The 27,063-nt window shown below is 41.0% G+C and overlaps 1 protein-coding gene across 3 annotated transcripts in view; it reads right to left on the bottom strand.

Moving 5' to 3' along the window:
• VWC2 (von Willebrand factor C domain containing 2) overlaps positions 1-27,063 on the bottom strand; it is an 80,907-nt gene that overhangs the window by 37,970 nt on the left and 15,874 nt on the right. The window contains exons 1-3 of one of the 3 annotated variants that reach the window (XM_053966389.1): positions 18,938-19,159; positions 17,019-17,800; positions 10,218-10,347 (exon numbers count right to left, since the gene is read on the bottom strand). In XM_053966389.1, coding sequence (XP_053822364.1) covers positions 10,218-10,347; positions 17,019-17,732 — 844 coding nt within the window. In that variant the 5' untranslated portion in view covers positions 17,733-17,800; positions 18,938-19,159. Of the gene's footprint in view, positions 1-10,217; positions 10,348-17,018; positions 17,801-18,584; positions 18,602-18,937; positions 19,160-27,063 lie in introns of those variants that run through there. The other 2 variants (XM_053966398.1, XM_053966407.1) reach the window with 2 other exon arrangements.

Genomic DNA, 27,063 nt, shown 5'->3' with positions numbered 1-27,063 from the left:
CTGTACAGCATGCCACCCCAGCCAGTTTTATGGTAGCTAGGTTAAGGTATTTTATTTCTTCTGTCAAAGACATGATCTTTATTCTAGTCCTAGAAAACTGCATTGCAGCACTATCTTCTGCAGTGAGTTCATGGGTTCCTTTAAAGACCTCATGTATGATGTCTTTTTATTTTCTTGCTCCTCCCTTGACTTGTGAGCACGGGGAAGATTTTCATTGGTACTGTCCTTCTCCACTGGTACCACACTTTATCACATGATTTTTAATTCATGCGCTATCACTACTAGAGGCCTCATCTGTTCTCACAGGGGAATATTCAGGGCAATTTCTTGCTGTTCTTCTCTGTACTCCTGCAACCTCTTCTAGCTAAGTGCTCAGCAAACATGAAAGATTATACAAACCATGTGGGAGGAACCAGTCTTCAAATAATAATGTACTTCTAATAAATGCAAGCCTTTCTTAATGAAGCCTGACAGATGTTTGCATACAATATTTCACACTATTTTCACTATATTTTATGCAAAAAAAATCACTTGACATAAATCTTAACAAAAGGTCATCAAAATACTCAAGCAATTTCTTTCACTACTTAACATATGGTTTTGCTGAATTTCATTTACCACTGTGCTGCCTTGTTGTTTGCCTTCATGAGATACTATTAATGGTCACTACTTCTTCCTCTTCTGTCTTTAACAGGACTTGTTATTTGTGTATCTCTTCAAAATTGTCCAGCTTAACCAGTGATCTCCCTTTTGAATTAAAAATGTTCGAGAAGGTTTGTCATTGTATCAGCAGAATGGAATAGAAACCATTTTGGAGCATAACAAGTTATTTTTTCTGGAAAAAGCAATTAACATCACACCCCACTGAAACTACCTCTGAGAAAGGAGATAACACTGCAAGTATTTGAAACACAGGAGGCCCAAATACAATTGTTTGGATAGGGATCTTCTTTATTCAATGCTATTCACCAAACAGTATTTTGAATCTTGTTACAATGCATTGCTTGTTTTCTTCTTCTTGCTACTGTTCCATCTGATCAATTCCACTTGAAAAGAAAAAAAAAAAAAAAAAAAAAACATGTTGGGTGAGCACATAGTCAAGATATAGTTATCTTTTCCATGGGTAATAAAGAGTGTGTGACTTGCTGCTCGCAAGTACTTCAAAGAAAGGTGTTCAGTAACCAGTGTGCAATAACAAGAAGAAATAATGCAGGAGAAAAAGCACTCATCACCTACAACACTGTAAGGTAAGTAGAATTTATGCATGCAGTTCTTTAATGGGCCCCTATCCAAGGGCTAGCAGCACAGAAATAACCAAACAGAGCTGAAGACTCAGCAAAAGAACAGGGCATGTAGAAGAAAGTGATGTTTACCAGTAGGAAGTCATTCCTCTAATGAAAATTTAACAAGCACTAGTGTAGGCAGAAAAAAAAAAAAAAAACCTAAATGAAAATAGCAATCAAAGTTTTTGATTGCCTATCAGCTTTGAAATGCTAATCATTATGGTAACTGTGTTGGTAAAGGTAAGGAATTACTTAAAGTGTGTTATTTTCTTTTTTTAGTTTGTTTTTTTTTGTTTTTTTTTTTTTTTTTTTAATCACTGCTGCTCTACAGCTGCACATGCTCAGGGAAACAAAACTGTATGGATAATTACCCCTATGGAAACAATCCAAAGGTTCACGAAGTAAAAGCTCCTTCCATCTCAAAGATCAAAGTTTTAAATTAGGAAAGTACTTAAGTCTCCAGCTGATAAAGATGTTTGACCTTCTGGGCAAAGGTAATCGCCAGGGACTTAATTCAGTATTCTCACAGCACACAACATGGTGCAGTACTCTGAAGCAGTAAGATGCTACTTAAAGCAACAAGAAAAACAAGCACTGCAATTTTACAAATATTAATAAAAAATAAGAGAAGCTTTTAGCTTTTTCCTTAAGAACTCATCATTCCTTTTTCTTCAGAACCCTTTTCCAAACACTGGCAGAGGTGTCCCAGTCAGCCCCTGGTCAAGCTCATGTCAGGAAAGGAAACAGGTTTTCCTGTTGTTGATCAAATTTTGACTTCATTTACAAATACAGTTTCAGCAGGACTAAAAGAAAACTTCTGAGACTGCTGTCATGCCCATGGTAAGACCTTCAACAAACTCAAAGGAAGAGGAGTTATGCCAAGACAAACCGGGCATTAGCAATCCTGCACTGCGTGGAAAGGCCATCGCGATTGCAAAGCTCAGCCACAGAAAAGCAGAGAGGTAAGGAAATGAAATCTAATGAAATCAGCTAATTCCCTGTTTCCATCAACCAGTAAGTCACTTGGATCAATTCACATCTTTCTTAATGCCTAAATCTCAACTTCCTATGAAAAAAGAAGCAGAGAAAATTACACTGCACTTAGAACTATAGGAGACTTTGATTATATCATCAATCATCAGAGGGCAAGTGTTCTTATATGAGAGACATACCAACAGACCACAGCACTTTAATATAAGCCTCCATTTCCCCTCAAAGTCAAGCAAACTCTTGGACGCCTCATTGAACATAATGAAAGAGTAATGAAAAAAATGCAAACATAAAGCAAAATGCACAAGGTGTGTATCTTTCTTCATTGCTCCTTTTGATCACACCACAAAATACTAATCAGCCACGTAGACCTATTACTGTAGCACGTAGCTAGTAAACAGCTTCTATTTACAAACAGGATTATCTGCAAAGAACACAACTAAGAGCTCACATGGACAGTACAGTAGCTCAGCTGACATTGGATAATGAATTAACCTATGGTAACTCAGTCTGGACTAAGACAGGGTTTCAGAACCTAAGAGCTCACAATTTAATCAAATAGTGTAGTGTTCTATTCATAGGGAATATTACTCCAAGAATGTAGCATACAGCAAGATGCACACAAGTGTTTCAGACCTTGGAAGCCTACATGCCCCCCAAATGTTTGCCACAATTTCAGCTAGTGACACATACAAAATAAAAATAGTCGTCCAATAGCAGAATGGGGGAGCAAAATTAACGTGGGAATATTTTCTCTAATGAAAAGCATACAAAGAAATACTGGGTGTAGGAGGCAAGGCAACTCCCTTAATGTTTGTTTTCTTTGAACAGCAAAGAACTAACACTGGGTGAAGTGTACGGAGCAGGGGGAGCCCATAATGTGAGATCTGGGATCTATTTTTCTTTTTTCATCTTACCTATCTCCACGTGTGTGGAAATAAAACAGCAATATAAACTCAGAAAATTCTTATATGAAGAACTTAAAAATACAAAACAAACAAGCAAACAAAACCCCAAAGCAATTGATGACTTCATTTTGGGGAGCATGGGCTAGCTACTCTGCTAGAAACCAAGGAAATGCCCAAACATGGCTCTATGTAACAGAGAAAGTATCAGGAAAGAAAAATCAAACAAGAGCACACTGCTTACTCCAATATTCTGATGGGTACTGGCACAAAGGCAGTTTCCCCTCTGAACCCTAACCAGCATCCATCCTACACAGGATGGCAGATATGTGAAACTGCCATGACAAGCACTGTAAGCTACATCAGCTACATGAAAGTTGCTAGAAAATTGTCTCCTCCTATCCCAGGATTTCAGCATCTGCTCTTTTTCTATCAGCACAGTAAGCATGTTTGTTTTTCTGCTCCTGAGGCTGACACAAAATGCACTTTAAGAAGTCAGGTAGCTGCGACACATGGAAGTTCTGACCACCATGGTGAACTGGCAGCTTGTTTCCCCACACTCACCAGGGATCACCACCACTAAACACCAGTCTGGGGCACATCATCATTGGCTTTTGCTTCAACTTACAGTAAAATGACAATCCCTGCAAGAAGCTACCATGAAAGTGGACTGATACAGCAGAATTTGATATATGACTTAAACACGCAGTATCAAGTAAGAGACAAAAAACCGAATGCTTTTCAGGTTCACTGTAACAGCCTGTAATGAAAAAATACTGCAAAGTGAGTTCTGAAAACTTTACAGGATACACTGCTTTTATAGTTTAATAGGCTCTTCTACATCCTTCTACTTAAGTATAAAGTGCCACATTAAATACCAAGGTTAGCATAATTTCTGATCGCCCTCATGTGTCTTAGCAAAATGATGGGACATTATATACTCAGGGGAGTTACAGATGCCTCTTGACAGCAGAAGTCCCAACTGAGAGTATTCTGGCCCTTGGAAAGAAAAAAAAATGCACACAATATTTATTTGCAATAAATGCATACACACTACATAAACTGATTTATCCTTGAAACTGATCTAGGCTCAGTATAACTGCATACTTTTGCCATACCTTCAGACAGATCCTTTTCATGGGCTGATGGGTTTATATACTTAGGAAAACATGGGTACTCTGGAAGTCAACATAACTTGTACACTAAATAAACCCTTGGAGGAAACAACACATCTACCACTACTTATCCAGCTGAACACTGAGCGATGCCAACAGCGGATTGTATATCCATGCGCTCGCATGCACATGGATGTGAGCTGGAAACAACAAGGTCTGTGTGGTTTTGGCATAAGGTTTTGCTCAGCCCACTTTGCAGTGCTGATCCATGTGCATTCAAACAGCTTTGGATCAAAAAAATGGCACAAAATTCTATGATTTCTGCACAGGAAGCACACATGGCCTATGCAGCCACCAACTTTCCCACAGGAGAGAGAAAAGTGAGTGGAGGGATGAAACGAGTTTAAAGTAATTCCTTGAATTAAGACAATACAGACCAAACCTCCTCTCAACTTCATGAACAGCAGAAACCAAGAATAAAAACTACTGCAACTAGTTTACCAACTTCCCCTATCAGATTTGGAAGCCACTTTAAACACCCAATGCAGACTAAAAGAAGCAAGACTGTTGTTTTCAATACATGGCTGCCAAAATATCTTCTACAGTTTTTCAACCTACCTGCATAATCTCTAGGCAATTTTAATCAGACACAGCTGTTCATGCAACTTAAACAGTGTTTTTTCCCTGACACATTCATTCCCCCTAGAACATTAATATTTCTTGGTTAGAAGTCCCATATTATAAATCATTTTGTGAAATACACTCTATTAAAGTGGAGAGTCCATGCAGAAGTTTTTGCTAAGCGACTCATGCACCCAGAAACATGGAGCAAATGTTACCCTGCATACACAAGCATTCAAATGCCTCAAGTAAGCACATTAGAAGGGAACAAATCACATTGGTGCATACTGTGTGGGTGGAACTGCAATTTCTTGTTCATTAGGTTATTACTTTTTAATATACATTCCATTAAAAAAATACTGTTTCAATCTTATAATCTAGAATTTACAATCATTTTATGGTACCTATATTTTACATCTAGAAGAGGCCTCCATAACCACCTGATTTGATCCCCTCCTTGTAATGTAGACTAAAGAAACCACTCTCAGGCTTTAAAACTTCTGGATCTCATTTGCTATATATAAATTAGCTGCCAAAGCATGACTGAAAAAAGTATTTAAAGTGACAATAGAAAAAGGAAGGGAGGACAATCAAAAGCACTGATTACTTAAATTTTACAGCATTTACATTTCTGATGTTTGCAATAGTCCTGCCTTGACCTCTATTTGGACACCAGCATGATGATACTTTCTTCATTGTGGAGATAAAGGCACTTATGGTCAAGGTCATATCATATTTTATTTAAACACACTGCAGAAGGACATTAAATTTTACAGGTCAGATTCACCATGGTACTTGAGCAAAGCTGGGGCTGCAGGGCAGAGCAAACAGCCAGCTCACATGAGAGCTGCCAAGGTGCAACTTCCCTTCATGGGTCCAGAATAAACATCCTCATATTTCTTATGGCCAGACAGGTCTCTCAGCCCAATGTAGCCTCTCCCCACCTGAATTCTAGAGGGATGATAGGGGCAACAGTACTCATCAACCACCACCATTGTTTAACAGACTTGAGTCCTGAGCAAAAGGGGACAGCAGCTCTGGCAGCTGTTACCAGGGTTTTGCTCCCTTGAGAGCTCCTTCTCTCAGATGGAAGTCCCCACTTGCCATTCAGAAACACTTTTAAATCACCTTGGGCCTAAACACTGCAATTGTATGGGAAAGTACTAAAGCAAGTTTCAGTGAGTCAACCTCAGCACAGGAATACAAAACCACCACCACAGGCCCTCCCTGGCACATTCCACCTGCACCTCACTAGCAGCAATCATTTCAACCAAATGATGCATGTATTTCAACCGTAACTATGAACACAAATATCAAATAAAGTCCTGAAATGACCTAAGGCACCTGAAAGGACTGCAATCAGTGAAGTTTCCCTATTGCACAGCCAGTAAGAATAGACACCTCCTGCAAATGTTGCAGCCCTAAGAACACACTTGATCGTCCAGGCATCAGTGTTTTTATTTTTGACTGTACAGCTGTGAGCCTTTGCCAAAAGGAGAAGCTCAGCTCTCCCTACTGTAGACAGAGAATCAACACTGACACACAGATAGATGAATGCTAGGAGAGCAACAGGATCCACTTCATTTTATCTAGGGCAATCTTTCAGCCATATAATGAAATAAAAATCTCTTGGGGACCTTAAATCAAAATGTTTTTTGGTCTAGCGACCACGACTCGCCCTCAGGCTCCACGTGAGATACGGGTTTAATCTCATCTTCCAACAAGCACACCAGCAGGAGTAGGGCCACCCTTGACTCCATCAGCTGCTCCACAGCTGCAGGCTTAGGCAAAGCAGAGTTTAGCTGTGTATGCCTACTAGGGCTCTAATGCTGGGAATAGAAGTGGAACACACAACCAAGGTAACTTAATCTAGAGAAAGATAATTCACTACCAGTATTACCCCCCACCCCAAATGCACCAGTGACAAGTACCCAGACTTCTCCCAATGAAAGGGTGACTGTATGCCCATTATCTTTACCCTTAATTCTGCACAAACTGTAGAAATGTCTGTAATCTAAGGTTATTGATATTGCTGTGAACAGGGATGTCTTCCACAAAAGTAACCACAATGTTAATAATGTATAGCAGGATGGAGATTTGAACTGGGCAACTGTTACTTAATGCAACTTTCTGAAGTCAGATTTAACTTTCTGGATTTTTTTTTTTTTTTTTCGTGGCTGGTGGTTACCAAAAGCATGGTTACCAAAAGCATGAAGCTTAACATGCCAATCCACAGGAGAATGAAGCCTCTCCTCCATCCTATTCTGTCCTCACCCTGTTTCCTTTCAGGCCATTTATATAAGATAAACACAAAACAGCTGCCTCAGTTGCAGTGACTTGAGATATAGAAAGCAGGAGGATTCCCCTAATCCCAAGATCTTCTCAGTGAGGTGTTTTGTCTCATCTATATACTACTTTTCAGAGCAAATGTTCTTTTAAAGCACTCCCTGCCCACAAAGGAGAAAATAATATCGTCAGCTATGGAAGTATCCAGGCTTCTTTTTGAAACCCAGGATGTGATATAGAAGATTATTAAATACTACACATACACTTTAATTCCACAAGTCTTCCATTCACCACTTCTTACATCCAAAGCAAGTCTGTACCTCCACACATGCACAGTTGTCTAAGTCCAATGTGCAGTTACACATCTGCCCCTCCTCATAAGGGTTGCCAGCAAATTTGTGAAAATAGAGAAGTCAACTACATATTTGCCTTCCTACAACAGATAAGGCACAGGGTCTCACACTTGTCGAGATACTAAATTCATTAGTTTCTAATAATCACAAGCTTTCACTAGATCTCCTCCATACTTCTGAATCAGGCATTTGTGTATGTTCTTACCAGTGACAGAGGTGGTCACTCGGCTCTCACTGTTGGGTCACTGGCAGCAATCTGCCACTAGGCAAGCTGGGAAGGTGTTGTACATTAAGAAGTGGCAGGAAAGGGAGGGAAATCAGTTTGATTGTGTGCATTTTCAACACACAAATGTTAGTAAATGTAGAGAACCCAAACTTCACCTCCCACCCCTTCTTACTCTACTGTAGATCATGATGGCAGTTACCTCACTTGGATGTTTTCTATGACTCTCCACCTTTCCCACCATTCAGGTAAAATTGCTGAGTTCCCTGTACATCACCCAAAGCTCTTTAGTGTCACTTACATGATGTCATTGATGTCATTGCTGTAACAATCAACCCTGAAGCACAATGCAATGATTGTTTCTCCAACTCACGTTCACAGCACATTTGTTCCAGCAGGCTTGAAAATGAGAGGATGAGGCAGGCTAGGTTTTCCTGCTCAGTAGGTTTTTGCTCCAATCTAATTAAAAACATTTAGCAATTCACTGAACTTCCTAGAGAACTGCACGTGTACCACACTTTAAAATAGGCTCTAAAAGCAAACAGTCCTTTTTTTTTTTTTTAAATGCACTCCCCAGATGGAGAGGTTTCCTAAGAAGTTTCTTTGTGACATTATACTGAAATTGCTGAACCAGAAAAGCTGAGCTGCTTCTGAGCTATCTTGGTCTTGTTGTTATTGCTAATGGTTTTCTTCTTCATCTAAAAGCTAACAAGGAAAGCCACTGCTGGTTCTCTGAGATGCAGAGAAGTGACAGTACAGCTCACTAGAAACAGGCAGCTGTGGTCACCTTGGTCTGAAACTGGGTCAGAGATGCCAGCTCACAGTTATATGGGAGAAATACACAAGCAATATTGGGGATTCAGAGGCTGAGGACAGGATCATCTTTTTCTTGCTAGTAGAACTCAGGTAATACAGCTTTAACAGCTCTGAAAAGGCAGCTTCCTTACAACAAAACGTATGTTTCATGTACAGTTTTTGGTAACTTTTCCTCACTTCTGGGAAACGTGTGAGGGAATCTGTGTGAACAATCAAGCCAAGCCCTGCACTGCTACCTTAACGCAAGAGAGCCATCAGTGGGGGATTGCCACTACTGTGCATTATGTTGCTGCTTGTGGGAGAATGTGTGCTGATGGAAGGTCAACGCAGCTCCAAACACTGTTACAATCACCGGACAAATTCAGCGAGAAAGACTACAGAGTCTTAACTATTCTGCTTGAAACTCCATCCCTGACACTGAAAACAGACCTTTTGCCAGCTAAAGTCACTTTCACCTGGGGAACTGCAGCAGAGCATGGCACAAACAATGTCAGCGACGTTCTTGCCATCAAACAAGTGCTAAAGGATCCTTCAGACTAGCAAGCTATGACATCACCAGCTTCCAAATTCTGACTTTCTCAGGAACTGTCCCTAAATGCCTTGAAAAATGCCTATCCTCATCTCCAGAAACAAGAGTGCCCTTAAGCTGTACAGCTGAGAATAAATTCCTTCAGGGTTGTAACAACCAATTATCGGATGTGAAGCAATTACTTTTATATCCATACAAACAAAACTCCTCCAATACAATTAACAATCCCTTATCATCTGCTGTTGAATTTGTGGAAACCATATGCTGAACACTCTCTCCTCCCCCAACTTTCCCACAGTTTTAAGCAGTTTGTTTTAGCTAATGCAATGAAACCTACCTATTCAAGAGAAATAATAGATGTGTGCACATTATCTGAGTATTTTAAAATGTCTTTTTCAATTTTAAATATAATTTCATTTGATATTTTGCAGCTTTCATTTCTATTAATAAATTATAATTTCTTCTTTATAAGTGATGAGCTAGTATGTCATGTAATTTCTTTCGTCTAAATAGACTAAGATTTTGATCTAATGCAAGCCTTTGCTGGGAGTAGAGAGAGTTTCTGTCTAATTTAGTTACAAAAAATATTCAATTAAATTCGGGAGTTTAATTCATTTAGTTATGAAAATTAGATGAGCTCAATAAGGTACATTTGATTTGCCTTAAGGAAAAAAAAAAAAAAAAACAGACCAAAAAAAGGAGAAGAATATCTGAAAGGGAAACAAATATGAATGGAGAACAAAAGTAGCTTTTCCTGCTCATGTTGAAAGGTGGATAATATGAGTTCTGAGTTCCAGAACTCAGATAAAACACAGCCACAATGAGTTTGTGTGAATTATATATCCAAGAGATACACAAACAGCTGGTATTAACATCCTAATTGTCTCCTGGGTAATAAAAATCCACGTAGGTCATAATTGAGTCCACCCCAACCAAGGGAGATCTGATTCCTCACAACAGGATTACACCACCCATACACAACTCCATGTCCATTCGAGGAAAAAGACAAATATCTGAATCCTTTTTCAAAAGCAGGACAGAGCACCATGGATCTCTCCAAGAGAGGCCTCCTCCTAGTTCTGCAGCCATCACTCACCATTTTTGCAGATGGGACAGCACTGGTCAGGCTCATACACAGGATCCACACACTCGGTCTGCGGACAGGCTGAGACCGTGCACAGCACTTCGCCATTGGCTTCACAGCGACACCTCTCACACGGAGAAACCTGAAACACAAACCCAGTCACCCTTTAACTCCTCCACTTAATGCACTCCTGGAGTGTGCAGTGCCCCCTTCTCATCTGAAATGCTCTTTTCTTCACGTCTTTCTCCTCCCCACTCTAAAACAAATGGGTTTTGGCCTAAAGAATGCAGAGAGCAAGACTGGACTCCAGCAAAATCATAGAACCACAGTAGGAAAAGAAAACCAAAACAAAACAGGCTCTTCTCTGAACCTACACACCAAATAGGAAAGTCAGAGGGATGTTGAAAACAACAACAGTGAAGACTTTTAATACAAATAAACCAAAAATTACCTTACTGAATTTCCAACGAACTTCCTAAAAGTTAAGTTCATAATCTAGTTTAGTTCTACTAGAGGTTCAAAAATAATTTAGAGAAAACAAATGTATTTTAAGAAGAAAAGTTTTGCTAAATGAAGCTTGAAACTTCTTTTAATGGAAATAGTTACTGGGATTTTTTTCAGGTTTGAAAGTATTTTGGTAGCAGGAAGTTACATTTTATTGAAAATTATATTTTTCAAAGAGAAGTCAGGATAAAAACCCACCCTTTTGAATTCAGGTATTTCCCATAGGTTGATTGTTTTTGGACATTCTTCTAATACCTGTAACTTTCTGAAAGGAAGTTGAAATTCAAAGAAAGGGGTGAAGGAAAATACAGGTAATCCTTTATACCTAGTGAAATTTTACTGGGTTTGAAGAACTCTTACAGAATAGGAATACCATGAGATAGTTACTTGAAAGATCTACTTCAAAGAAATTAATTCCCAACAAAAGAGTAGCAAGACTCTCTTTAGTAAAAAATGGATTTTGAAATGTCTGCACTTGCCACATGTGCAAGTCCAGCTGTCCTCCTCAGCATTCCTCATCAGGCACATCACACTTGCACTGCTGACATCCTCATACCACACAAGCTAGAGGGAAGCAAGGATCTGAAGAGCAATAAATGCTACACTGTAAATGTCATTGCTGCACTCCAAAAAACCACATGGCTACCCATGCTCAGAACACAGGATGAAAATGCAGCTGAACGTTGTTATTAGTGATCCTCTAAATCTATAATCTGTGCAGATTACTGATTTACTAAATGAGGAGGTTGTTCTTATTATGGACCATTTTTCATTCCAGATTCCAGCTGATGCAGACAATCCCCCATTTCACTTCTCCAATAAGAGCACAAAAAAGTAAAATCTAAAAAAGAAAATAATTACTCACTTTGAAGAATCACCCAGATGTCTAACTTGCAGATCATCTGCTTCTTCTCCCTATTTTTCAGGCAGCCTATCATATTTTTTCCTCAAATCCATTCTCTGCTTGCTTGCCTCTCACATCCTTCTCACTTCCAAAGTTCAAACATGCTGATGCTTGCAAAGCATCATCTCCAACTAAATGCTCATTCATGCTTTGCTACTTCCCTTCCCACCTGCCAAAGCTTTTTTTCACTTATGCACTCAGATATCTTTCACGCCCTTCCCTCTGCTTAGAAAGCCTAAATAGGGTCTCCTGCTGTGTTGCTTTCTGCTTTTATTGCTATTATTTATTTCAGGTTTCCTTTCTTAGCTACTCACTTTACATTTTCTCTTTGCTTTTCCACTCTACCAAGGATAACACCACGCATATGTTTAGGAAATCCCACATGGAGACTGACAGTCCAGTGCAGAAGATTTTTATTGCAGGCCTTGGGACAACTTTGTAATTGTTTTTAAACGGTCACGTTCACTTCCAGAGCTGGAGTGTCAGCAGATGAGGAGGGTTCTGATCCAGTGCTCAGAGTTGAAAGGCTCAGGTACTTTAAGTAATCACTTGAACCACACATGAAGTTTTGAGTGTCAGCAAACCTGAGCTCCTAAGTATTAAGTCAATAGCAACACTCCTTTCTTCTAGAGTTATATCTAGAAACAATACTTACTAAATTATAAAAACATGGTTTTTAAGGAAGACTGATTTTTTTAATATTATTTTAATATAAAAATATTATACAATATATAATCCCACTTGAAAAAAAAAATACCAGCACTCAGTTCCAAGGATCAGAATCAAGAAGGCAAACCTACAGCTTTCAATCAAATTTAATACTTTTTGCCATGACTTGGAAAAGATGCAAATTTGCCAACCATCAAAGTTGAATGAGATCAGTAGTTACCACAACAGAGACATTCCTTAGTCCAGGACACTGCTTAGTAGCTGTGTCAGTATTGGAAGTGGCGTAAAAACTAGAGTATCTGATGTTGATCAGGAAACAAGGCAACACAGAGATGTTATTCCAAAAATCTCTCCTCTGTAAAATTTAAGCATATTCTAATTATATAGGTTTACTAGATTTCCAAATTTGACAAAGGCTGAAATTCTCAGACAAATAAGCCATTTACTATTGATTGAGAAAAAAAACCTGGTCTAATTCTTATCTAATAATGATGATTCATGATAGACATTTCTGTCCTATACAGCACATACACCTGAAGATTGCATCTTTCATGAACAGAGTGCACTGTTAATGTGATACTGCAGTAAAGAAGACACTTCTAGTGTAATAGATCATGGGATTTCAGGGGAATACTTACAGTACACCCTTGGTGAGTACTGTCATCTGTACAACCCACCAACCTGAGCAATGGCAGCAGCAAGGAGGGTCTCCATGAGCTTATTTCTACAAAGCTCTTTTCAGGCATGCAAGTAAACCACAGTGGCTGCTAAAATGGTATCAGTGTCAGCCACTATCTGTTCATGCTTGGACTAAACAATAGCACATTGCTTTTTACTGATCATCAGGATACAGCAGGAACTGTACAAAACCCCCACTTTCTGCACCTTAATGGAGCTTAATACTTGGAGACATAATTATCACTAGAGAGAGAGACAATAAGACAGTGCCTGTATGTAACAGCAGCTAAATAAATCAGAATGAAAAGACACATTTGGTCCTTCATTTCCCCTCTCTACGCATGCAATGCAAGCGCATTCCCTGCAGCACAGTTCCCAGTGGCAGTCATTGCAAGGAGCATCCATCCCACTTGTTCCTGCAGGAATGACCAGCCCAGCAGCACTCACACTCAGCACTTCTGACATAACCAGGCTGGACTGAAAATAATATCAATCTCTGACAACTATTGATACCATGTCTCCATGGTCTACAGATGAAGCTGTTAACTCTGTAGCAGCAGCAGTTCTGCCTATGAAAAAAACTGCAGGAAGACAACAAGAGGCAACAGAAGTCTTGTGTATTCACCAGGCAGCCATAAAACCTGTAGAAATAGACTACAGATGGCAAAAAAACCCCCTAGTTCTTTAGAACTGCTTAAAGGGAAGTTTATGAGCAGAGGTATAGGAGTTGCAGGCACTGTAAAAGAGTAAACGCACTACTGTGTAAACTGCTAAGTTTTCCACTAGGGAGGTGTGAAGAAAGCTGTAGCTTAGTAAGGGCAGTAGGTCTATCCAGCAGGTTAATGTAAATTGTCATAATTAAGAAGTGACGAATCATTCGTAGTCCAAAGCAATTTGAGCTTTCCCCACTCACATGTCCAACTTTAATTACAAACCAAAAAGACATCAAAACAATAGGATTAATAATAGGTATACAATCTACATTTTGTTCCTTAAGCCTTGAAAACACCTAAATTAAAAAAAAAATCAATCATAATCCAAAATTTATTTTATTTTGTGCTGGAATTTTTACCAATATTTTCTTGCCACTGACAGATATCAGGGTAACATGAATGGGGTTACACTGACAATAATAAACGTACAGCTGTGCTTTTACTCTTCTGTGCCTTCAGAGGAGTAGTACTCCTCTGTGCCTTCCAATTACCACTGATCTTTCAAAACTCATTTGGGTTTGCTGACTCCAGATTTCCAAGTAACTTACTCACAGAACAAATACCATTTGTGGTAGCAAGGACATTCTAAATGACACAAAGCAACAGGTTTCAAAATTATAGGTCTTTCCCAAAACATCACACTTCTGAAGATAATTCCTGATTCTTGTAAGACTTCATACATCAGCCCTCATTTTCGAATTTTACTTGGAAGATTTGGACCATGTGCTTTAGAAATCTCCAGCTTCTGTGCAGAACTTTAATACCCATTGCATTTCACCAAATAAAGATTTTGGTACCAGTTCCACTAATATGGATGTTGTGATCACACTGCTATTCTGCCTCACAACATCCACAGGTGACCAGAGTGGTGCTGATGGAAACAGCTTTATGAGACTTTCCCTATACCCAAGCTGTGTTTTGTGCTGACATCCATGTCCTTTTTGAAAACACAAAAATGCATGCATACATGCACATGCAAGCAAAGCCTGAAGGACAGACTGCACTTCAAAGAAGAAACACATCAAACCTCAAACTCCCTGGCACACTCAGCTTCTGGCTCCAGTCAGGGCAATTCTTTGCATGCCAAGCCATATAGGAATTTTATATAAGCAGACTCACAAACTTGCATGCATAATTACACATCTATACATAAATGTTTGTACAAAAATGTCACTTAAATGTTAGGAGGTCACCTTTTTCTTCCTTCAGTGATGTCTGGTACTCTTTGCCACAAATAGTAGGAGCAGATGCAGAGAAAAATCACATCACTATCCATTTATAACTCCTTCCCTGACCTTAATCAAGAGATAGAATGTTAGTAACCTAAGACCATCAAGTTTAAACTCAAAAAATTACCTTTGAAACTGTGCAGTTGCTTTCATTTTGCAATTGCTTCCACTAAGCAGCAGCAACCTGACTACATCTGCACTTTGTGTTGCCAGACAACTCCAGTGATTGCAGTGGCCTGGGTGAACAGCTGCATTTATAGCTTGTGCTCACAATATTGGAACCAACACTGAATCTCAACTAAAAACCAAGATTCTCACATAGGAAAATAATCAGGTTGCAGTTCCACTGCCTAATTGCATCAATAACTTTCCTTGCTGTTCTGAGAAGACATCCCTTCTCACTTGTGTTTCTAAAGCTGGGTAAAACAAAGCAGTAATGTTTCATTAGAGGAAGATATGAAGACAAAGGCTAAAAGCTGAATGGACTTAAAAAGAAAGCTGAAACCCAAAATCTTTTCAGGACATTTCTACAAATGGATTCAACACTGTATTTTTACCAAGGTTGTCAGCCATATTCAAATGTACCAGGGAACATTAAGGTTCCACATTTACCACACATTTAACACAGTAGTTTAGGCTTGCTTTACAGCCATTAATACAACACCACTACAGAAAAAGGCTAAGAAATGGAACTCTGTAGAGGAGTGTGAATGAAAAGCAGGGAGAAGCCTTTAAAACACTGACCTATGGAGAAAGTGTGGAGAAGCTTCATCTTTTGGCCACCCCTCAAGAATTAAGTTTGCTGCGAAAGAAAGGATCTCACAAGCCATCTCGGAAAAGGTCACACCAACTAGCTGTTGTTAAGGTAGCTGCTTCCTCTTAAGTAGAAAATTGCCACCCTGAAGTTGAATGCAACCCTTGAGGGTGACATGGAAAAAGGGAGGATGGATGATACAATGTTTTCTACCATACCTTGCAATTCACCAGTGCTCTCTGCACATTACAGCCTGAGAAGAGCAAAGGACAACGCTCTTACTTATATGGAGAAAGTAGCTCTGCTCTGTTATTTATTTTCCCTTAAATTGAAGATCATGGAAAGACATTATGAACCAAAGCTAAGTTTTCAGGAACATGCAAGTACCAGAGTGCAAAGGTGAGAAGTTATTTCAGCCTTCAAAAACACACTTTCTATTTCTCCACCCTGAGAGGGGCTCAGCTTCCAGAACCTTGAATTATATTTCATACTCCCCTCAATATATTCAGCATGAAATTCTCCAGTTTATTCAGAAATGGGTTTTGGAACAGCCCTGTATCTAACAGTCACTCACAAGAAATCTCACAAGCCTTTCTTAGAGCCTGCTCACAGGTCTCAACCACAATAAAATACTAAATGGAAAAAGACAAGGTAAACAGCCAGAAAACTGGCCCCAACTCCAAAACTTTTGAGTGCACTGTAACATCTTGCATTTTCAATGATAACAACCTTGCACAGTAATGCTAAAAAGACCCTAGCCTGAAAGGATTTCCCTGAACATGAAGCTTTTCAAGTCCTTTCTTTAGGTATCACTGCAATCGAGACTGCCAATTATGCTATTATTAAAAAGAAGGCCTATAGTCATTCACAGAAAGCAAACATTATACAACCTTGGCAGCACTACTTAAATAGTTAATAAGGAAAAAGAAATGACTGTTAAAAAAGAAGGGATCATCACAAACTGATTACTAGGAATAGAAGTCAGCCCACAAAACCCTGCTTGATCCCTGCAAGGCAGAAGTTTAACAGTTAATAGTTAAATAAAGAAAAAATGTATTGCTGAAAATTTTCACGAAATCCATAACACCACTGAGTAGCATCCTTCCAAGTAGCATTTTTTACTGTAAATACCAAAGGAATTAATAAAGATCAGCACCCTCTCTTAAAAATGTTAGAGTACCATAGAGCAAGAAAGGTCATGTTTAAGGGGAATATTTTACAGGACTGCAGAAGTAATATTAACACAAAATTGTGAAGAGGAGGGGGAGACACAGAACTCCCTCTGAGAAAACAGTTAAAGATCATAATACCACTTTCAACAAGAGAATAACCCACAAAAAGACTTTTGGCTTCATTCCTTACCATGAACTCCTCTAGGGTCTGGTAGGTTTTCCCCCGGAACTCGCAGTAGTTCTTCCTCTCCTTGCACTGCGGGCAGCACTGCGTGGTGTCCACATGGATGCAGCGAGGGTGGAGCCTGGGGCACTCGGGCTGGATACATAGCGGGCCCTCCTCGGTGCAGAGGCAGGGGCAGGCAGAGGGGCCCGGCGCAAACTTCTCCCCGATGGCATAGACGAAGCCGCTCTCGTCCACGCAGCCTTTCCCACGGTAGTCCGGATAGGCGTACTCCTCCGGAGGCTCGGGAGTGACGCTCGCAACAGATGCTGGGAGAGATGAATCTTCTGCCACCTGAGGTTCCTCAGGAGCAGCATCCCTTTGCTCTTGCACTTGGATGCTCACAGATTTACTGCTTGTCCCCTGGCTGTTCCAAGCCTGCTTTTGCTTAGTCCAAGACTCCTTGTTCGAGTAGTTCCTGCTTCCTTTGCTCTTCCAGTCTCTGCTACCCTCCTCCCTCCCGCTCCTGCCGATCTCATTCATTTTCCCTGGATCTGTCTGACTGTCCCTTGTAGACGTGTGATCCCTCTTTTCCTGGCTCGCCTTTATCTCCTGTTTGTCTTGAGCCTTGGACAGTTTTTGTACGGGAACGGTGGAGCTACAGAGGGCAACCATGAGGCAGCAGGTTACGAGAAGAGAACTAGAGAAAGCTCCAATTGCCATTGCAGTACAGCTGGGCATCACCTACTGCATCCCACAGGGGACACTGCATTCACATCGGAGGGAAGCGCTTCATAAAGCCACAGTCCCTAGGAAAAGAAGGATTAGGAATACTTCAGCTTCTGCACTTCTTCCCCCCCGCACCCCGCCTCGCCTCCACCGATGCAACATCTCAAACAATATGCAACCTGCCTCGGTAGTTTATGCAAAAGGCAAACAGCCTGCTGCTGCATCCCTCCTCCTCCTCCCCCGCTCTGCCAAGTCTTATAAATAGCAGGGCTCTGGACACGGACCGGGCGTCGTCGGCTCCAAGAGAGCACCACGCAGAACTCCGGGGAGTCAGCGTTTGCAAAGGCAGGTGCAGGCAAAACTCAGAGCGCTGGGGGGGTTATTTTTAACTTTCAAATGACAACAAGTGAAGAGGACGGACGCCCGATGAATTAAATGGAGCTCCCCAAAATCCAGCAGGGTCCGGAATAGAAATTATCCAGTCGAGTGCTATTCACTGTCTGTACACACGATGATTTTCATTAACCTCTTACTCAGTCTGAAGTACGTTGGTTTGGGTTCTGTTTAAATACCTACCAGCGAACACGTTTCTGTAACAGACAAGTAAAACCAAGCACACTAAAGAGAGCAAAGACAAACTACCTCCCTTCCTAACTACTCAAACCAGCACACAACACCACCTCTTCCTCGCCCGTGTTCGAAAGACAAGGTAGAGCCACTCCGAGTTTCCGCAGCCGAGGCTCATTTAACCCACATCCTCCAGGAGTTCGGCAGAGCTCCCGGCTCCTCTCCCTGAAACATTGCACGCCAAATCGGGAAAAAAACAAACAAACAAACAAATCAAACCCAAACCAAAATACGTACATTACTCCGGCCACGACAAGAAATGCCGCTGCAGCCTCCCGGCACGACCCCACCTCCGTGGTACCGCTCCCCAAAGCCATTTAAAAGCCACTCTCTATACCCGCCCGCTTCCCCGGCCCTCGGCGATGGCACCACGGGGCACCGCGCTCCGCCCGCCCGGCAGCGCTGCCCGGCCCGGCCGCCGCGGGCAAGCCGGGGCTCCGCGCCGCCCGCCCAAACTTTCCGAAGGGCCGGGCAGCGCCGCACGATCCCCTCCCGGTGGAGCTGTGAGTTAGCCGGGCCGGCCCCTTCCCCAGCCCGGCCGGCTCCCCCGTGGCCCGGCGCGATGCCTCCGTGCCTCCCTCCCGCCGTACCTGCGCTGGCGCCGCGCTCAGCCCCGGCGGCGGCTCGGCGCGGCGAGCGTCGCCCCGCGTCCGGCTCCCATGGCGGGGCCACGGGCGGGCGGCCGGCGGCGGCTTGTTGCTGCCCGCTCGCCTCCGCAGATCTGCCGAGCCCGCAGCGCGGCGCGGCGGCCGCAGCCGGTGCGGCCCCGCCGCCCCGGGGACGGGCTCCGCCACGGGCCCCGCTGCTCTCACATGGCGGCCGGGCGCCCCCCTCCCCGGGGGCGGCGGGGCAGGACGGGGCGCTCCCTGCCTGGCTCCCTGCCTCTCTCCGCGCCGCGGCTGCGGGCCGGGCAGGGCGCGGCGCGGGGAGGGACTCGGTGCCCGCCGGGGGGCGGCAGTGCAGCGGCCCTGCCCGCCCCTGCCGCCGCCGGAGGGTGTGCGGAGCGGGGGCAGCCCGCTCCTGCCGCAGGGCCCCGCCGCGGCCGCGCTCCGGGAACGGCCCGCGGTTGTCAGGAGGGAAAGCGGGGCCAGGTGGGCGCGTTGGGGGCCGGCCCCGCCCGCCGGCGGCTGAAACTTTTGGCGGTGTTAGGGGCGTCGGTTCGGGACGCGAGCTGCGCGCTGCGGCCCGGTGCGGCGAATCGGGCTCTCTCTGCGGTGCGGGACGCGCCCCTTCTGCCGGGGCCGGGCGAGCACCGCCGCACAAAACTGCGGACACGGTGGCGGAGCCGCCCCGGGCGCGGGCAGGGGCGGCTGAGCAGCGTTTATTCGGGACGGGCGGGCTGTGCCCGTGTGATGCTGCCCGCGCCGCAGCATCACGCAGTACTGTGCGTTAGCGCTCCCCTGCCAGCCTGCTCTAGCAGCGAAGTGGTACGTGGTTTACTAGTTGAAATACCTACTTATGCTTTTGCATAGCTGATGGACAGTTCTGAAGTTAAATATAGTTGCGTTTTTCTCCTTTATACTTTTTTGATACAAAAAGGAAAAAAGGACAGGGTGGTCTGTTATGAAATGACTGCTGAAGGAGTATTGGGACAGTAACGCACAAGAAAAGCTAAAGCTACTTTTGTTCAGGATCTAAGCAAAGGCTTGGAGCCCAAAAGGTTATTTATTTATGTAGTTATTTATTTTTAAGCTGCGTTAGATGACATATCAGTATAATCTTATTTTCTGAATTTTGCTTTACAGATGTTCCAGAACAGTCCCAGCTGCACTAACCCTTTGCCACTGTAGCACTTTAACATCTGCTGTGCCCTACTTGTGACTAGGGCTGGATTTCCCAATGTATTTAGCACTGTATCTGAAATTTTTAGGCTAGGTATAATTTTCAGGTTTGTTTTGGTTTGTGTTTTTTTCCCCATTGAAATGGTAGCACTGCAATATCAGTACTCAAGAGAGCAATGAAAATCTGCTGGATGCTAATGTTTCATAGTTAAGTACCTTCATGAACGCCTGTTAATTGTGAGAACCCAGATATTTAAATTGCTCCCCAGGAGGATGCAGGTGCTAAACTCTTGGCTGCTGGGTTGTTGCTATTAAAAAGTATTGACTCCTATCTAATTTTAAAAAAATATTTCTCTTGAAATCACCTCATATCTTCCAGTCAGATAGATGTTCACTAGCTAAATAATGCTCTGAAACTTTAAAATACAAGACTCAAGTTTTGGAGGATATGAAGAAGTCAAGTTTTTCCATAGGTTGCACTAATAAAGTGAAATTCCATATTGCATGGGGAATTCTAGACAAATTCCTAAGGAGTTAAGATAGATTTTTCTCATTATCTGACTACTAATAATTAAGTACTTCCTTTCAAACTACCATCTCATTACCTCTGAGTAAAGAATTTAATCTTTGCCGTGTCTAAACCTACAACATTTTATGCCTTATGTAGTTTAAACCCTGACTTGGTGTGAGCAACCAGTACACCCCATTGCTGATTGCAGAAGAGCAACTTGAATGATGGACCTATCTTTGAGTTCGGAAGCCTGTGAGCATTGCTGTTCAGCAGCAGCTGCTTGTGGCTAGAGCGAGGCAGAAGAAAATAAGGGCCTTGGGAAGGCAATGTTATGTCTGTGATAAAGAGCAGAGAGAAGCCAATTTATGCTTCTGACATTTTCATGTGTTCCCAGGTGAAACTTTGGAACAACAGCTGAGATCTTCAGAATCCAGGGCTCTCTTTGTTGGAGCTCTGCCTCTCCCACCCCTGTTTACATAGAACACGGATCATCAGCTGGAGCTGATGGTTCAAGACACTGCTCTGTAGCAAGAAGGGCAAAGCCTCAGAGCACTTTTGTAACAACAAACTGCAGCTCATCCTAGCCTACTGGGCTAAGTAAGAGGTAAACATCCTCCTTTATTTTTCTTAAGGATTTCTCATTGGACTTCAGTCTCTGTTTATTCAGATTTGTGGTTATATTAAGTGATTAATTGTATGTGACATTAGGACCCTTGCAGAACTGACACCTGACCACTTAATTAATGTCACAGAATCAAATTGCAATATGTTATAGTCCAAATGGTTAAATAGCAGATATGTAAGAAATGTTTTGTGTTTTCTTCAGCGAAGTGAAGTCTAAACAAGGAGAGAGAATAATGAAAATCTGTCATCTGAAGGCAGCTTCTAACAATATTTTAAATGAGAAATTGTATACTTATGCTGTACCATGTAAGGTCCTGGAGACTGAAATCCTGTTTATTTGCAGAACAAACTCAGCATAAAAATACAGCTCCAAGTTTCCCTACTCTGATCTCCCCAAGTCAACAGTAGCAAGAACAACTCTGTATTGGATGAGGATCAAATTCTGCATCCCATTCAAGACTTTCCTTTTCTTTGGGTCTTGTCTGTATGATGAGAGCTTTGTATTAGTTTATTATTTAAATAAGAGCTGTCATGTGCACAAAACATTTCTCTCTGTTTTAGCCTAGTTTTACTAAGGATTAGCCTAATTTTATAGGATGCAGTTGAATGGGAAGCAAAAGGGAACTCAGTAGTTGAAATAAAAATTGTTCTGGCAAGGAGTAACTTAAGCTGATCATCTCCATTAGATCAGAGTCAAGACAGTGAGAGACATCCATGCTGAAGATAGCTGGCTATTACTCAAAAATACTTAATTAAATATCTACTCCTGTAGGTTAGGAGGACTGAAATTTTGATGAATATTTTTTAAGAGTGACTTTTGTATGAAAAAGAAGAATTGAAATGTAGGATCTTTTGCCAAGTTAAAATTGGTTCTCTGACTGGGTAATTACAATATAAACTCAAAACCTCAGAGCTAGGAAGACATGATCTGGACATCTGAGAGTACTGAAGACAACCTCTTTTAGTCTAATATATGGATAAAATCTGGGATTATGCACATACCCCAGTGTAGGCATGCAACCCTGCACTCCAGGGAATCACCTGAAAGATCACCTGACACCTGGAGGAAGTGTCACCTGCCTCCTGTGAGGAGATGGGGAGAGAAAAGAGGAGGAAGCTCCATGGGACCCTGGAAAGCTGGGCAGGGGAAGCAGAAAAGGAGCCCCAGTGCAAGTGGGGAGTGGGTGTTGGAAAACCCCAGACGACAGCGAGGTTGGCTTTGGAGACAGCTGTCTGCAGAGGCCAGTGGGGAGGACAGGGTGTCCCCGGGGGGAGCAGTGCCGCAGCAGCCGTGTGCTGCAGTGCCCGTGCCGGTGCAGCAGCTCTGAAACTCTGGAAGGTGAGAGGGGAGGAGGTGTCCCCAAAGCATGACTCCTCTGGGAAAAGGGATGGTTGTGCCTTTTTATTTTGCTTTGTTTCATTATTCTTCCTAAAAGGAAGAGACTTGTTATATGAAAGGTGTTTTTTATTGTGGTGCTAAAGTGGCAGTTGTTCAGGCAGGTTGAAATCACAGCCTTGAAAAGGTGGCAATTTGTGCAATAGCATTAGTCCAGCCATATAAAATAAGGCCTTCAAATAGCAGTCAATCTGAAGACAGAAAGTGAGAGACAAAGCTGAAGTACATATTACTCTAACAAATCATGTGTATTTGAAAGGCTCAATTATAAATAAGCAGTTTAAACAACTCTTAAAAAATAAATAAAGAAAAGCAAGCTTTCATAACTATTTTTAAAGTAGGTTAGCTTTCATCTTTCCATTTTTATTTCTTGTTTTCTTTATGCCACTTGTCAAAGGACTCAAGACACATTCCTGTTCATTCTTTTTTCACTTTTCTGATGCCTCTTTAGTTCTGATAAGTAATTATTGAAGAAGTATTACACAGTATTGCACTTAAAATTGTCTTAATTAGTTTTTCACAAATATTGATATAATGTTTTTCTGCTTTGTGTTCATGAAAACTTAAAACCTCCCTCTGTCATTTAGAGTTTAGGATCTTCACTACTGTTCTACACTTCTGTAAGTCACAGTTTTCATGCTGGGAAATAAATAACACTGAATTTTTGGTTTATGTTTTGCTTATTACCTGTAATACAAAAAAAAAAAAAAAAAAAAAAGCTCTGTAGAACAAGGGGAGGTTTGAACTTTAGAAGTCATAGGTTTAGAAAACATCTTTTAAACAAGATTTTTGCTGCTACTGGTTTATGTTCTAGTAACTCCCTTTTAGCTTATGATTTGTCTCTTTATTAGGAAAAATCTAATGCTGTGCTGGTTTTGACTGGGGTGCAAATTTGCTTCACAGTAGGAGGTTTTGATTTGTACTGAAAACTGTTGATAATTCAGGGAAGTTTTCATTGTAGCTGAGCAGTGCTTGCACAGAGCCAAGACCTTTTCTGGCTCACACCCCACCCCAGCAGCAAGGAGGCCGGGGGTTCACAAGAGGCTGGGAGGGGACACAGCCAGATCAGCTGATCCCAACTGACCCCATACCTTACTATATGGGCATCATGGCTAGGCTGTAAAGCTGGGGGTAGAATAATGAAGAGTGATGAAGAATAATGAAGAGTGATGATGAATAAGTCCAGAGTGATGGTGTTTGTCTTCCCAAGTCAGCATTATGTGTGGTGGAGCCATGCTTCCATTTGGAAGGCTGAGCACCTGCCTGCCCATGGGAAGGGGTGAATTCCTTGTTTTGCTTTGCATATGTGCTGCTTTTGCTTCACCTATTAAACTGTCTTTGTCTCAAGCCATGAATTTTATCACTTTTACTCTTCCAATTCTCCTCACCACCCCACCAGTGAATGAAGAAAGAACTGCACGGGGCTGAGATTACATCTGCAGTTAAACCATAAAAATAGAAATAAAATACTTAATTTAATGTAAAGTATCCTAATGAAATGTATCTATAATGGAAGCTTGTTTCAAAATGTTGGAAAGAAGACTGTTTTGTTTAAAAAAAAATCTCTCTTTGAAAATATCACTTTCTTTGCCCTACAAGCTCTGCAGAGATCTGGATGCACATATTTCACCTTAGAGGGAACTAGCAGCTGCCTTTTTGTATATGAGATGTCTACAAGTTCCACTACTTTTAATTTTTCTATTTTTACATTACTGTTGCATCTCTAATAGAGATTTTGGCAACATAAACTTCAGAAAAGTGTTATTACCATGTTCATCAGAATAGTTACATGATGTTTCAAATTGCACAGTGAAACGTTTGGAGAGCAAGGAGGATTCAATTCAGGACCTGTGCATATGGGCTAATTCTGAGGAAAAAATTAGTTTTCTATTCAAAGTGCAGTGTTTTGTGCTTGTAGTTACAGGACATAAGAAACATTGTTAAATATATTTTGATGCCCCTATTTTCACCATAATTTCAGTAGCCTAGGCTAAATGGATGTTAATCATGACTCAGAAGATTTTTTTTATATTTGTGTCATTTTGCTCAAAGAGAGATAAAATATTTTTGCATGTAGGTACACATGGACATGCACAAAATAATATGAAACATTTTATTACACAATCTTTTGTATAAAGAATTCCTAATACTTTACCTTGTTCTTCTATTTTGCAAAGCCAAAGAATGCACTACCAATGTTTAGTTTTTACATTGTCATTGTTTTGGAAAAGTGAACAAAATGTTTCCTAGGCTTGTGTTCAGGTTTCTTCACAGATAATCTAAAATTTAGCTAAAATTACAGATCATTATTACTTTTCCCTTTATTATTTATGATTAAATTATTGGTTTATTTATAATATTTAAATTTATCTAAATACATTTTTGTTCACAGTAAAGTTCTTCAATAAAAGCAGTATCAGCAATCAAAAGGTTTATAAAAAAAATTGGTTCCTATATTGTTCCACATTTTGAGTTAATAGATCTAATCCTTCCATTACTCTTTAGTATTATTGGAGAAAAAACAACCCCCTAAAATCAAAAACCCAGCTTTGTTCTCTCTCCAGTTCTCTCAGGATTTCTTGACTTTTTATTGTATTAAACATTGACCTAAATTTAGTGAACAAATGGAATTGGAAAAAAAAAAAAAAACAAACAAAAAAAAATTGTGTACCTTACAGGAAGACAGGGAATAACAGGAATTATTATTGGCAAAATTGATTTAGCATTGTAATTCACACCAATATTTATTTCCATTCTCTAACTTTCTTTGTAACTTCAGTAACATGAATTTTACTGTTTACTAGTTGTTTTCTGTTGAACTATTTTAAAAACAACATAAGTGTTTTCTGGAATATATATGTATGTAAAATAAAAATATTTTTAAACACATTGCTCTTATTTAAATACTCTGTTAATATTGATAGTGTAGGGTAAAACCATTTATTATAGCGTTGTTAGTTATAAACTCTTGTCTCCTACCAAGACAAAGCCTTAAAAATAATGAAATTTTTTCCTATATCAAGAATTGGAAAGATAAGGAATTCACAATATCTTGCAAAAACCTCCCTTCTCCCCATAGTTTATAGGATTACCTACAGGCACTTGATCCTGTAGTATAAAAAAAAAATCCAAAATCTTAACAGTCTGCACACTCAGAGAACCATCATGGAGCTTAAGTGATATTCGCCAAAATTTACTGAGCATAAACCCCTAGACACAAAGGCCTCAGTGGTATGCTTTCCAGAAGACACTGTCAAACTTCTCCTATTCTTTACCCTCTTCTTTTTTCTCATTATTACTCTCCAGTTTGTAAAAGTTGAAGCTTTCGCAATGACACTTCATGCATAATGCATACACACCCTACTGCCCTCCTTTTTTTTTGAACCTGCTTGTAAGCTCAATCGAACTTGAAGAAGGAGTAGCTTTCTCAAAGTTTCACAAAAAGAGGTGAATTGATAGCAAAGAACAACATTACACTGATTGTCCCCAAAGACGTGCCTTGTTATATCCACCAGTGATTTCACAAGAGACAGTACCCATGGAAGTGCCCAGGCCACATTAGGCATGCTGAGTTTGCACCTTGGATGCCAGAGTTAATGGATTTAAAGTTACCAATCTATAACAAAATTCTGCTAATTACTATGTTCAAATGCTTTTGCTTTCTTGTCATTATCCTTCCCTACATTACTGTAGAAGTCCCTGTGTCCCTTAGCAAGTTAGTGTGATATGGCACCAGGTGAGCAATGGATTATTTTGTTGCTCTTCTTAAATTACAGTCCCAATGAGGCCTTTAAATTAATACATATACATTTGATAATGTCATCATTTTAAAAGCTGGGTAAATTATGATTTGTAACATATTGAAAGTTTCATGAATTGCAGATTCCCAAGTGTTCTGTCCTTAGATCCAATTACTGGAGATTATTACATTCAGGACCTTCTGAAATCACAGGAGCTGGTGATACAGTTTTCTCTCTAATGAGAGAAGTTACATGGCTCAAAATTCATGATTTAGGCTTCAAGCTGACAGAGCAGAGCAAAAAAAGTCAGAGTAGACAATCTTTGGGCTAGAACTTGAATTAGGAAACAGAAAAACAGAATACATATTAATTGTTGTGTTTGCACTAAGAACTGGGACACTCCAGATGCAAACTAGGTGTCCATATCTAGGCACTGCACAAATGCTAAAAAATTGGTTGGGATCCCTAGAATTATACATCCTTCAGTGACCAAGAAAGAAGGAAAAGGACAGAAATGAATAGCCTGAAGTCATACAGCAGGTGTGGGCTGAGAAGTTTATATAAAACTCCTGCTTCTCTCTCATCTTCTCTTTCCATTTCATCTTTACCAGTCCATGTTGCCTCTCTTCCCTAGTAGAATATTGACTGCACTGCTGCACAGTTG

This window comes from Vidua chalybeata, chromosome 1 (genome assembly GCF_026979565.1).
Source record: "Vidua chalybeata isolate OUT-0048 chromosome 1, bVidCha1 merged haplotype, whole genome shotgun sequence".
Lineage (NCBI taxonomy): Eukaryota > Metazoa > Chordata > Aves > Passeriformes > Viduidae > Vidua > Vidua chalybeata.
This window is presented reverse-complemented; position numbering and strand designations above follow the sequence as displayed.